At 40.0% G+C, this 13,183-nt stretch overlaps 1 protein-coding gene across 2 annotated transcripts in view; it reads left to right on the forward strand.

Annotated features, from left to right (window-relative positions):
* GDAP2 (ganglioside induced differentiation associated protein 2) overlaps nt 1-13,183 on the forward strand; it is a 62,882-nt gene that overhangs the window by 22,559 nt on the left and 27,140 nt on the right. For both annotated transcript variants that reach the window (XM_049616490.1, XM_049616491.1), the window contains exons 6-8: nt 2,220-2,296; nt 3,670-3,829; nt 6,079-6,235. In XM_049616490.1, coding sequence (XP_049472447.1) covers nt 2,220-2,296; nt 3,670-3,829; nt 6,079-6,235 — 394 coding nt within the window. The remainder of the gene's footprint in view (nt 1-2,219; nt 2,297-3,669; nt 3,830-6,078; nt 6,236-13,183) is intronic.

Below are 13,183 nucleotides of genomic sequence, written 5' to 3' on the forward strand. Positions count from 1 at the left end.
TTTATCACCTTATAGAGGGAGAATAATGAATAGTCCTTCAGCAAATGGGTCTGCTGTTATGTTCTCAAGATACAGTAGCAAACAAGGCAGGCAATATGTTGATAACCAGAGCTATAAAATGTTAATTCAGGTGCTGGCTACTTTTGAATGATTGCTTGCCACATCTTTAAGATGTGCTAGGTTCTCGTAATATTAATGTAAGATATACTTGGCCTTCAGAAAGCTCACCATCCAGCCATAAAATGCTAGGAGAAGTTCACAAATGGAGGGTTATTCAGGTTGTAAGAGGAGCACAAGAAAGGATGGAGTTCTGTACAAACCAGGTGGCTTTGGACAGGGTCTTGACAAATGGGTAGGAGTTCACTAAGAGAAGGCCATGGTGAATGAAGGATACCTAGTCAAAGGTAGCCATGGAGGCAGAGGCAGGGTCGTGTAAAAGTTAAGTGAAGCGTTCTGAGTACAGCAAAGAAGCCAATTTGCCCAAAACATAAGGTGTGTGGGAGGAATGATGGGAAACAGGACTAAAGCCAGGGGGTGAGGGAGTGGCCAGTTGAGATCCAAGTGTGAAGAACCATGCTGGGACTTGGATCCTAACCTATAAGCAGTGCAGAGCCCCAGGATTATTGAGTAAGGAGGGTGACAGGGTAAGGAAGATAACTCGGGCAGTGCTGAATATGTAGACCTGGAAAAGAGAAAAATAAGCACACAATTAAGAGCTTACTGCCAAAGGCTCGTAAGCATTAAGATCCTAAGAGCAGCTGGAAGAAAGAAGGAGTGGATGTTTGAAACTTTCTGTCAGCAGTAGAATTTAAAGGACATGATAACCCATTGAATGCAGGGTGAAGGAATGGGGTGCTGGGTGGCTCAGTCGGTTAAGCATCCGACTTGGGCTCAGGTCATGATCTCGCTGTCCTGGAGTTCAAGCATTGCATCAGTCTCTGTGCTGACAGCCTGGAGCCTGCTTCAGATTCTTCATCTGCCTCTCTCTCTGTCTGTCTCTCTGTTTCTCTCTCACTCTCTCAAAAGTAAATAAACATTTAAAAAAAATTTTTTTTAAAGAAAATGAAGGAAGGATTGGATGTTGCTATGGTATGGAATAAAGAATACAGGTAAAGGAACAGATTTGGGGGAAAGATGGAGGTCAAGTCTAGTCCTCACCAGTTTGAGGTCTCTGGGTGATCTAAGCAGATAAGCCCTGTAGGCAGTAGGCAATTGAGCTCTTGCATTCAGAAAACAGTATATAAAGATCTGAGAGTCTGAGTATTTACATCGGTGCCTAGCCAGCAAATTGGTGAGGTAAGAGAATATATATATCAAGAAAATAAATATGGAGGTCAGAACCCTGGAAAATAGCATTTTTAAAAGGTAGAGCATGGGCATTTAAAACTAAAGCTAGAGAAATCTTTAGTGAGGTAAGGACTGAGAAAAAGGCCTTTAGGTTTCATTGATAGGAAATTGATAGAGAAGAATCAGAATAATGTAGAAACTAAGAAAAAAAATCACCTTTGGTTTAATGAGATTTTGATAGGGATGCAAGGCTGAGTAGGTCATTGAATACTGTAACTGAATGAATACAGAGATGCTTAGGCTAGATCATTCTAGGCAGAGAGTGAGAGGCCCCAGGGAATAAAAATATACTGGATAAGGATGAATTGTCTGGAGTCAGCATCTTCTATGGCTGGGCATTGTTCTAGACATTGACAATAAAGCAGTAAATAAAATAAAGCTCTTGCTGTTGGGGTATTTACATTCTAGCAGATGGGGCAGGGAGGACAGAGAAGATGTAAAATAAACAGATTCCACAAGATGTCTATAATATTTATTCTGGAGGAAAGTAAATCAGAGAAGGAATTTTATTTTTTTATTTTAGAGCACGTGTGAGCGGAGGAGAGGGGCAGAGAGAGAGAGAGAGAGAGAGAGAATCTTAAGCGGGCTCCACGCCCAGTGTTGAGCCCAACGTGGGGCTTGATCCCATGACCCTGGGATCATGACCTGAGCCGAAATCAAGAGTCAGACGCTCAACTGACTGAGTCACCCAGGCACCCCAGAGAAGGATTTTTAATTATAGTGGTCTGGGCAGGCGTCACTGATAAGGTGTCATTGAGCAGAGACCTACTGAAATGAGGAGTGATGTATTACAAAAATAAAACTTTGAAGAGTTTGTTTGAATTTTCTTCACACAAGTCATTATTTGTTGAATAATTTATTCTTTTCCTTAGGCACTGTAAGGAGATTCCTGGAGATTCATGGGGAGACCATTGAAAAAGTAGTATTTGCTGTCTCTGAACTTGAAGAGGTATCTTGCTAATTATGTTGCCTTGTTTAAATCTTACTTTTACTAGTGTTTGCCTTTGTGTCATCATTATCTATTTGCTGAATTGCTAGCAGGCAAATCCTAGGTATCAGTGTATGTGTTTGGTATCATTTGTTGAAAAAAATCCGTGTTAGAAACTAAAAATAAATCAGAAAGGAGCATTTGTTCATGTTTTTCATTGCTAAGACTGTTTTCACTTAGTGAAGTCCCACAAGGTGGAGTTGTTCTGCTTTGCTCCCTGTACTAGCTCTTAAAATATCTTGAGGCATCACCTTATAACCCAAGTACTGGGTGCCTGGGCAGCGTAACTGGAAAACCGCTACTGTGCTGGAAAAGCTTTGATGTCTGCCTCACCTGGAAACAGGTGGCAGCCTAGCCTAGTGACTGGCATTGATTAAGTTGGAGGGTTATGTTTTGTTGTATGTAGTTGGGGTTAGTATGTTGCAGTCTAATTTGGAGCCGTTTTAGAAAATTAGGTCTTCGCTTTAACTCTTATTAAGTTTTATTTAGTTTTAGTGTGCTCTCCAATCCAGCTTATATTATTTTGCGGTTATGTGTCCTTGGGCAAGTTACTTAACCTCTCTGTTCTTTGATAAAATGGGAGTACTAATAGCAGTTATATCACAGAAGTTTTGTGGTGAATGAGTTAATTCCTGTGAAATACCCGCTGAAAGTGTTAATAGCTATATGCATGATATATAAATACTTTCGAATTTGCTAAAACGAGACACATTTGCTTGTTTGCTGTCTCTTATTTCACTTGGTTACCTATTCATTCGTTCTGTCAGTGATCTTTCATTGAGTGTCTGGCGTACAAGTTTATTACACTAGATGGGAATACACCAGTGAAGAAGTCGGGGTCGGTGTCCTCAAGCAGTCCGTTGTGTATTGGTGGGGACAGACAGTTCAGAGTTTTTGATCATCGTGATAAGTGCACTAATGGAAGTATGGAATGGACAGGAACACAGAACTCTAGCTTGCACAGGGTTAGGAAATACTTCCCATGGGAGGTGATAAAGCTGAAATTGTCGTTAAAGAAAAATATGATATTCCAAGGGAGGGGCAGATGACCGTAGGACAGGAGTGGCAGCGCTTCCGCATTCCAGGTTCAGTGACCTGAAGTTGCCAGGATGGGAGTCAGGCTTAACTTGACCATCTAACAATATCCTGACCTTTTACATAAGAACTGATGGAGGGTCCCAGACGGCTCTAGTCGATCTTAGAAGTGGAAAGGCCTTTATTCTTGGTGGGAGCTGTCTTCACAGTGACTGGAACAGCACAATGCATTGCTGACGCCTGATGGCTGCTTCGTTACTTTGTTATTTTTCACAGAATGTCTTGCTTTTCTGACACAGGCTACTTACCAAAAGCTGCTACCTCTGTACTTCCCAAGGTCATTAAAGGAGGAATGTCGATCGTTGCCATACCTACCTGCAGATATTGGAAATGCAGAAGGGGAGCCTGTGGTACCTGAACGACAGATTAGAATAAGTGAAAAACCTGGTGCCCCGGAGGGTGAGTTCTGCCTTTCTTAATTTCCCTCTTCTGTCAGGGACTGATGAACACCACCAAGAAGGAGATGGTTTAGCCTGCCTTTGGGGGCTCTCTATGAGTGTCATTAAGATCAAGACCACCTTAAATGTTTTTAGAGTTTTATTCTTGTTAAAATTTACTTTTTTTTTTTTTTAAGTTTATTTATTTTGAGAGAGTGTGTGTGCATGCAAGCAGGGAAGAGGTGGAGAGGGAGAGAGGGAAAGGGAGAGGGAGAGGGAGAGGGAGAGAGAGAGAGAGAGAGAATGAACGAACCCCGAGCAGGCCCCATGCTGTCAGCATGGAGCCCAATGTGGACCTCAGTCTCAGGAACCGTGAGGTCACGACCTGAGCCCAAACCAAGATTCAGGCGCTTGACCTACTGAGCCGCCCACGCACCCCCAAGTGTAGTCTTTAACCTAAAAAAGAATGTATGTTTATACACACACACACACACACACACACACACACACACAAAACATCAAGTTTGTTAGGCAGTAGAGATCCAGAGTTGGGTATAACAACATTTTCACCTTCCTGAAGTACACAATCATCTGAAATTGTCAACAGCTTCAACAATATGTCCTCTAAAAGCCAGACCTAATATTAAATATTGAAACAAGAATGCTGTTATCACTCTTTTGGTTTCTTTAAGTTATATACTCATGTAGTTTGGAGCAGTGGCAGAGCACGGTAGGGTGAGAGCCCTTCTGAATCTGTGCTGACAGCTTGCACTGGTCTTCACGGGGACATGGTGAAGGCCATAACTCCCTTCGGTGGAGGCATGCCTTACATGCTTCAGTGCTAGAACTTGATCTGAAAATTCAGCAGTCTAGGAATTACTGTGAGATTCCTGCTGTGAACACTTGTAAATGAGCATCAAGGTAGAAATCTGTAGAAGGCTGCTCATCTCCTTTTTATCACCAGTACGCAGCCTTAACTCCAGTGGAGGAATTGTAAGTGGTTTACCACCAGGAAATGTCTGAACCAAGCTTTGCTGGAGGGCTGCCTGTGTACTTTAGGATACGCCCAGAGTTATTTGGAATTCTCATGCTTAGGACCACCACTAAAGAATATAGTTTTTCCTAAGTGGGTAAATACATTTTGTATGACAAGGAGTAATGAATAGCAAACCCAATTCGAGATCGTAATGCTGGGCAGCAGATTAGGCCAACTCGTTAGACAAAGGGTTCCTTGTGTCAGCCATTCACAAAGAGTGCTTGATTGCCTCAAAGATGTAGGCCTTAGTGCTCATAAATCTTTTCAATTAGAATGTTCAGTCTGTTAAAATAGATGTAAAATCAGCTTACTTGATTCATTCGTGGGTATTTGTTCATAAAAGCACACTGTCTGAGCTATTGACCTGTCACAATTTGAAGAGCAGTGAAGTAGAGGTAAGGAAGTCCCATTGAGGTGGCCCACCTGGCTGGGCTTCAAGTAGTGGCATCACCTTGGGAAGCTCCCCACGGTCCAAGGCATTTTTTTTTTTTTCCTTTCTTTAAAGACATTTTTTTTTTTTTTTTTTTTTTAATAAATCTGGGAAGGCAGTGAGGAGCACATTAAGAGATGATCCATTCCCGAAGTACTGACATCTAGCCAAACAAAATGATCATATGGGTAAATTGGAAAGTTAATTTATTAATTCGTAGTGAAAACTAGAACTCTGACAGGTCGGAATGATTACATAGGCATGACCAGTAGAGAAAAACAGGATGCTAAATTAGAATGAAACGTTATCCTAGTGAATGTGGGTCCTGCAGTCCCGCTCCAGCCGTCTGTCATTGGGGCTTATCGAACAAAAGGACTCCAGTTTCTCTGTCCGCTAACCACGTGCTCCCTCCTTAAGCAGTTCTGGATAAATGATCCCAAACATTTGTTCTTTTTTATTTGTTTTGTCAGATGTGGTGTGACAGTCCATCTTTCAACCTGCATTCTGTATAATTACTTCTTTTTGCTTATCATTAGGTTCTACTCTTTCCTTCCTGAAGTGACACCTAGGTCACCTTGGTATTCCTAAAACTTCTGTCACACAGGGACAGGGGGTTTCTTGCGTTATTTCAGTTCGTTAAATGCCTAAATCTGATTTCAGTTTGATTCTCAAGAAAAAAAAAAAAATACCCTTAACCCCAGTGTTTTTGATTACCTCACAGTCCTCCCTCTTAGGCATTCACGGTCTGTAGCATTTATAGTTGGGTGTTGTCCTACGCTCTCTATTGATAGTATTTTTGTTACAGACAACCAAGAAGAGGAGGCTGAAGGCTTGGGAGTAGATCTCTCTTTCATCGGCTCTCATGCTTTTGCTCGAATGGAAGGAGATATTGATAAGCAGAGAAGACTGATCCTTCAGGGCCAGTTATCAGAGGCAGCCCTGCAGAAGCAGCATCAGAGAAAGTAAGGCGAACCCCTTTGGACTGATAGACATGGAAGGACTTGAGGAATAAGAAAGGACCTTACAGCTGCCAAGTGATCAACATATAATGTATTCTAGTCTATTTTTCATGACAATCCGGTGAGGAAGATGTTGTCCCTATATTTGGTAGATGCAGAAAATCAAAGTTAACTTCTCAGTGGTGACAGTTAAAATGTAGCGAAGCCAGTGTTCAGATGCACATCAGATTTCTGAGCCCCCACTCTTTCTACTATAGTTGTGGTGCCTCTGGGTGAAGTTCTAAAAGTAGCAACTAGGGGAAGGGAAAGGCAGAGTTAACAAAGATTTTACTTAACTTTGTTGTATTTATAACTAAAGTGTAATCTATAGTTTCGTTACATTTAAAAACACTTTATTTCTCCCTGATTTATCCCAGGGACCTTAAAAGCCATTCCATTTCTTTCAGGTGTCTTCTAAAGCAATTCTGAATAAGTCCTTTTTCAAGCATAGAGAAAAGCAGCTTATGTGCTTCTGGGTAAGCTTTTCCAAGGATTAACAGTCTTTGGAAAACTAGCTGCTTTTCAGGCACTTTTACAGGAAAGAAAAATGGTAAATTATAGTTCATATCAGCATTACCTTATAGGGTTGGTTGAGAGGTTAACATCTCATAGGATTGTTGTGAGCACCTGGTACTTAGCAAGCTCTTAAAATCTATCACTGTTGTTCTCTTCAGTACTGAGCAAATCCTGGTCTATTTTATCTTTTAGCTTTGGTACTTGCCATCCCTTTTGACCAGAATACTCTCATCCTTCAATTCCTGCCCATTCTCCAGGTTTCAGCTTAAAAGTTATTGCCTCTGGAAATTTATCTCCCTGGAGATAAGCCAGAATAGGTGGAAGGGAAGTCTGGAATAGATGGCCTCTCCTGTATGCTTTTTCACACCTGTACTTAAGCAAAATATAGCCTCTATCACGGTATCTTGTAGTGATGTGTGGTTGTTGTCAGTCTCCATCTGTAAGTGGGAGTGGACTGGATGACCTCTGGAGTCCCTTACAAAATTAGAACTTTGTATCTGGTGATTTTCTGGTCTTCATTTTATTCTGATTTTATTTTTAGAAACAAAGCAAATTTGCCACTAGGGGGCACCAATGAACAGCTTTTCCACAAGCAGCGGCCAGCAAATGATAGTTTCAGTGGTTTCTAAATTTGCACGTGTAAGAATCAACTGGCAAACATTTTTCTTTAAATACAGTGATGGGGTTGTCCCTCACATGACTGGGACTTTGGCATCTGTATATATTTTGAACTTTTTCACATGGTGATTCATGCACTACTAGATCTGGGTACCTTTTTTTGGTTGAAGGCAGTGTTTAAACTGTTTTGTCTTAGGTCCCCTTTGCACTCTTAAAAATTGTTAAGGACCCCAGAGAGCTTTTGTTTACGTGGTTTGTGTCTACCAGTATTTATCATATGAGAAATCATTAATTTATTTCAAAATAATCCGTTGTGTTTTTATGAAAAATAACTAAAAAAAATAGAAGAAATGGCACTGTTTTACATTTTTGCAAATGTTTTAATGTTTGGCTTAATAGAAGACAGCTGGATTCTCATATCAGCATTCAGACTGTTGCAATAAGTTGTTTTGGGTGAAGTGTATGAAGAAAATCCAGCCCCACTCAGATACATAATTGGGAAGGAGAGGCATATGTTAATAGCCTTTTCAAATAATTTATGGTATTTTCTGCTATTACAACATAACTCGATAAATAGTAGTTTCTTACAGTTTAGTGGTAATAGGGAATCTCAAAGCATATCCATGAATTTTTATATTCTGATATATTAAAATGTTTTGTTCTGTCCTCTTTGAATTGGTTTTATAATAGGAATTTATAGCATGAATGTATCACATTTTCTGTTGGAAAACACAATTCACTGAATTATTCGGATCTTCTAAATATTGACAGATTTCAGTACCCAATATGAAGAAATTATATTTGTTAATATTGCCACTGACCTCATCAGAAAAGTCGTTAAGTATTAGGAGCTCTAAGCTTCTGGTGATAGAGACGAATTTTCCAAAATTATATGTGCATTTTAAATCTCAAGTTTTATCATTGGCAAGAAATACCGTTGGTTGTTTTTCTGGAAACGACAGGGTCACTTTATTCATTTTTGAGAAAACATCTGCCAAATACTCATGTTGAATAACCACAGTTTGTCTGCCAGTCATTATTTGAAGAAAAACAGTGTTCCATGAAAAAAAAGCAACTAGTTCAGCTTCTAAGTCACACAGTGCTTTTCTTCAAGACAACCTCATACTTCGGTATGTAGAAGTGTTCTTCCCATTCTGTGCTACATTAAAATTAAAAAGATGTGTTCCCAAGGGTTGATTTAATAAAATAATAATTTTTACTTCCTCATCAAAGACATTCTTAAATAAAACTGGCTTTTTTCTTTTTCTTTTTTTTTTTTTTTTTTTTTTTTGGTTCTCTGGGAATTTTGGCAATGGAAGAGCGTAGTGACTGCTAGTACAATCTGGGGCCTCCGCCATGGTTCATCATAAGGCACCAGTAGTTTGACTTAACAGTTGTTTTTCCGCCATGGGTGCAAATGTGAACACAGTGAAAGAGGCAAATGATGTTTCAGTATGATGAGAACGGTTTTGACTTTGGAAACCCCCTGAAAAGCGTCAAGACTGTGGACCACACTTCAAGAACCACTGGTTTGTGGTTTCTCGTGAATTAATACCCGTAGTCAAAAGGAATGTTGGTAATCGTCTGATACAGTTTTCCAAAGTGGAACACATGGTCTGTAAGCATTATCATCACCCGGGCTGCTTGCTAAAAATGTGTATGCCCCACACCAAACTTCCTGCATCGGAACCTCTGTGGAAAGTTTCTAAAGTTTCATAAGTGATTCTTCCACGTCCTAAATCACTGATGTAGTCTGACCCCTTTCTAGAGGGTAAATGATCCCCAAGACTGGCTCGCCCAGAGTCACAGCTCACTGAGAAAGAGCCTTCCGAGTGGCGAGTACGGCACATCTCCCTTCTCCGCCACCTTCTTCAGCCCACTTACGCAAACCAACTTCAGACACGTTGGCAAAGGACTAGAGATTTTTTGTATTCATATTCAAAGAACTGCATTGCAGCCACTTTTCTCAAATCAGTCAACCTGTTCTCTGTCTTTCTCTTCTACACACACGTGCACCCCTCATACCTTTTTCATTTCACCATGAGTAGTATAGATAATCTGGAAATTTTGAAGTTTGTGTTTGGACTGGATACTTGTCTGCATGTGTCTCTTTCTCTCTTTAATGAGATTTGTTTCACTTAATGATTAGTTCAGTGACTAGTTCAAGTCAGCATTAAAACCTCTTCACTCCTTTCTGGAAAGGAGTCCTCGGCAAAGGGATAGCTTCTCAGAAGGAATATGAATACAGCATGGAAAGCACTGTCCTTGTTGGTAGAGGGCCTTGATCTTGAGATTCACATTTGTTACACAGTTGATAGTTTCCATTCAGTTCAGAAAATGTTGAATATTTACACTGTACAAGATAACATTCTAGACATTGAAGTAGCCAGAGATAATTAAGGTAGTCCCTCTGTTTTAAAATTCATGAGTGAGCCACATGGTCTTCAGGTGTCAGGGTGTGTTCTGAGCAGTGGTCAGGCTGTGACCGTGTAGTCAACAAAACACAGCCTGTGGCTCCCAAAGCCTGCACTGAGAAACGGGAGAGGTGCCTCTGTCACACTGTGCTCTTGAGTGATAAGCTACGTCTGAATCAAAACGTTGTCAGATTTCCATTTAAGTGCCCAGCGTCTGTGATGATTACAAACAAGGTTGAGTCTCATAGCTATGCTGCAGGATACTTGGGAGTAATAACAGAGGCCCAGAAGGGTGGGCAAGGAACCAGAGACCCTTTCAGGGAGCCCAAGAGACCAAAACCAGTTTTGTGATGCTACTCAGACTATTTGCCCTTGTCCTCCTCCTCCTCCCACCGTTCAGTGGAGTTTCCCAGAGGCTACTTACTGTGTGACATTGCAGTAGATTAAATGCAGAAGCAGATGTGAGAATCCAGCAGAACCTAAAGAGATTTGCCAAAACGAGGAGTATTAACCCTTCTCCCAAAACATAGTTTTTGTCGTGTAAAGTCGCTTAATGTTCACGTAAAGGTTTTCGTTGTTTTTAGATTTACAAATAATCACTTTTAACATTTCCGTTTTTATTTCTAACGTGGTAAATGTTGGTAGAGATAACTGACATAAACATCAAAGGGTCCTGAGACCAAAAGGTTTGAGATTTGATGACTCCTTGTCTACGAGTTCATAACATAACTGAGTGTTACTCTGCTACGTGCTGAATGTTTTAAGATTTCAGGCTGTGGTTTTTCTCAGTTTGTTTATTTCTCTTATTTTGTCTAAATAAGGCTTTATTTACACATAACAGGTCTGGTTTCTGTTCATTATGTGGGTTGATCGGGTTGATCGAGTGATTTTTTTTTTTTCTTTTTTAATCTCTGAGGAAGTAGGTCTTTAGTTATCAATCTCTTTTTGAAAGCTTTCAATTCTTCCATCAGTAACAACACTAAGGTCCCATGGATTGTCTTTATAGAGTCAGATCATTGTTTGCCCAGCACTACCTCGCCACATCATTACCTCTGTGTGGTAATTCTTTTTAACATCTGAAAAAATTAGGCATGTTGCCTAATTCTTTACTAATATATCTAGGTTTTCTATCCAGTCGTGACAGTGATTTGGGTATATCGTAAGATAGAAGTTGGCTTACTTACAAAAATTAGGAAGCAACCTAGATATTCTTTTTCAAAAATACAGCTTTAAAACTCTTAAAATTATATTACAGTAACTTTTTCTTTTTCCGTTAGTGTTCCTCGCTTGGCTTAAGATCCAATTGCCAACAACTCTTAAGTCATTTTCCGGAATAAAAACTTCATCTCCTTCACTGTTAAGTATTTTCTGAGCCCTTACTAATGTGCTAGGTGTCATGCTGAAAACATAATAGTGACATGCGAGACAGATACAGTGGCAGCTTCATGGAGCTTCGGGTCTTGCAGAGGAGAGAAATGTTAAACTAAGTATTGTATGAACAATTTATTTAAACTACAGGGTCCAATGAGTATGTGACAGGGGTCCTAACCAAGTCCAGCGTGGGGCAGTTCCATCAGGTCAGGAAAGCTTATGTTGATTCCAAAGCCAACATTCTCCCTGGGCTATTGGTTACACACAAATATGTTAGCCATTAGTCTTTTAAGAATAATTTAGCGTATCTTTTCTTCATCATTCAACCTGTGGTTATGCATGTGGATGGTAATTGATTAACTGGAAGAAATTGCCTTCTGTTAGCTTTGTGAGGACGGCATCCAGCCTTAGTTGATTGCAGCCTGTTGAGAATCTGTCCACTCAGTATTTCTGCCTTCAGAGCGCTGTAGTGGCTCCCTTCGCTGCCATGTTGCCATATTTTGTGTGACTGTTTACCTGTGATTATTGCAATTTACCCAGCAGGTAATAGAAATCCGTTTACCTGGAATAAGCTCTAAGAAAACAAGAAACTGTTTTAAGTTGATACTTTCCTTTTAGCATTTGTTTTGATTATTGGATTGGGGTAAAAAATTGTATGTCTTTATTGAAAAAAAGTGCAGAAACTATAGCAAAAAATGAGGTGCAGTTTATAAGAGATATAATGGAAGTTTTAAAATTTTTTTGAAATTTTTTTAATGCTTATTTTTGAGAGACAGAGACAGCATGAGCAGGGGAGGACCAGAGAAGAGAGAGAGGGAGACTTAGAATATGAAGCAGGCTTCAAGCTCCAAGCTGTCAGCGCAGAGCCCGACGCGGGGCTCCAACTCACCAGCGGCGAGATCATGACCTGAGCTGAAGTCAGACGCTCAACCTACTGAGCCACCCAGGCGCTCCTAAAATATTTTTTTAATAGTTGAGGGAAACAAACATGTTAGCTGAGGAGATAAAGCTAACATCTTTTGCTTTTATTCTCTTCTTCCAAATTCTTGTTTAAAGGAAAAGAAAGTTGACTAGATAATCAAATTAAACTTCTATGATCCGTAGTGGGAAGGGAGGAGACTTGATTAGAATAAAGAAGAAACCAGCTGAAGATTGCAGTCCTGAGTTGTTGCATTGGAATTTGTCTCAGGCTTAGAAACTAAACCTTTTTGAATCATAAGGCCTTCATAAAGAATCACATGTAAGCTATAAACCTTCTCCCCATGAATATGCTCGTATAGATTTTGCCAGCCAAAATCTATTCTAGGATCTCAAACTGTTAATCACAGATCAAGGTTAACAACATTTTAGAGTTTATACCATATCAGGATTCACACCATGGACTAAAGTCAATTTTAGATGGATTGAGGACTTAAATTTTTTTTTTAATTAAAGCTCATGGAACAAGTTGTAGGATAGTGTCTTTTATACCTTGGAGAAAGGACAGGTTTCTTAGACAAGATATAAAAGGAATTGACTGTAAAAGAAAAAATAGTTTTGACTCTCTTAAAATTAAGAGTTCTGGCAGATGGAGCAGTGAATCTTAAAGTGAAAAACAAGTTACAGAATGGGAGTGTTCACGGTAAACATAACTGGCAAATGACTAGGATCAAGAATTATACAAAAAATTCCTACAGGTGAGTGAGAAAAGAACAAATAGCCCTCTAGAAAAACAATATGAACAGGCATCTCACAGAAGACATGTCCAATAAATATGAACAGGTTCTCAGCATCATTAGTGACCAGAGAAAGAGATACCCTTTCAAACCTGACTGGCAAACGTTAAAACATCTGCCAATACCACGTGCTGAGGACATGGGTTCCCAGGAAGTCGTATCCATTGCTTGTAGAAGCACAATGGAAAAGGGATCTGGCCTTACCTCCCAAAACTGAATATACCTGTAACCTAGCACTTCAACCCTTAAGTAGCCACCCAAGAGAAAGCACGCACACA

The sequence above is a fragment of the Panthera uncia genome (assembly GCF_023721935.1).
Source record: "Panthera uncia isolate 11264 chromosome C1 unlocalized genomic scaffold, Puncia_PCG_1.0 HiC_scaffold_4, whole genome shotgun sequence".
NCBI classification, from domain to species: Eukaryota; Metazoa; Chordata; class Mammalia; order Carnivora; family Felidae; genus Panthera; species Panthera uncia.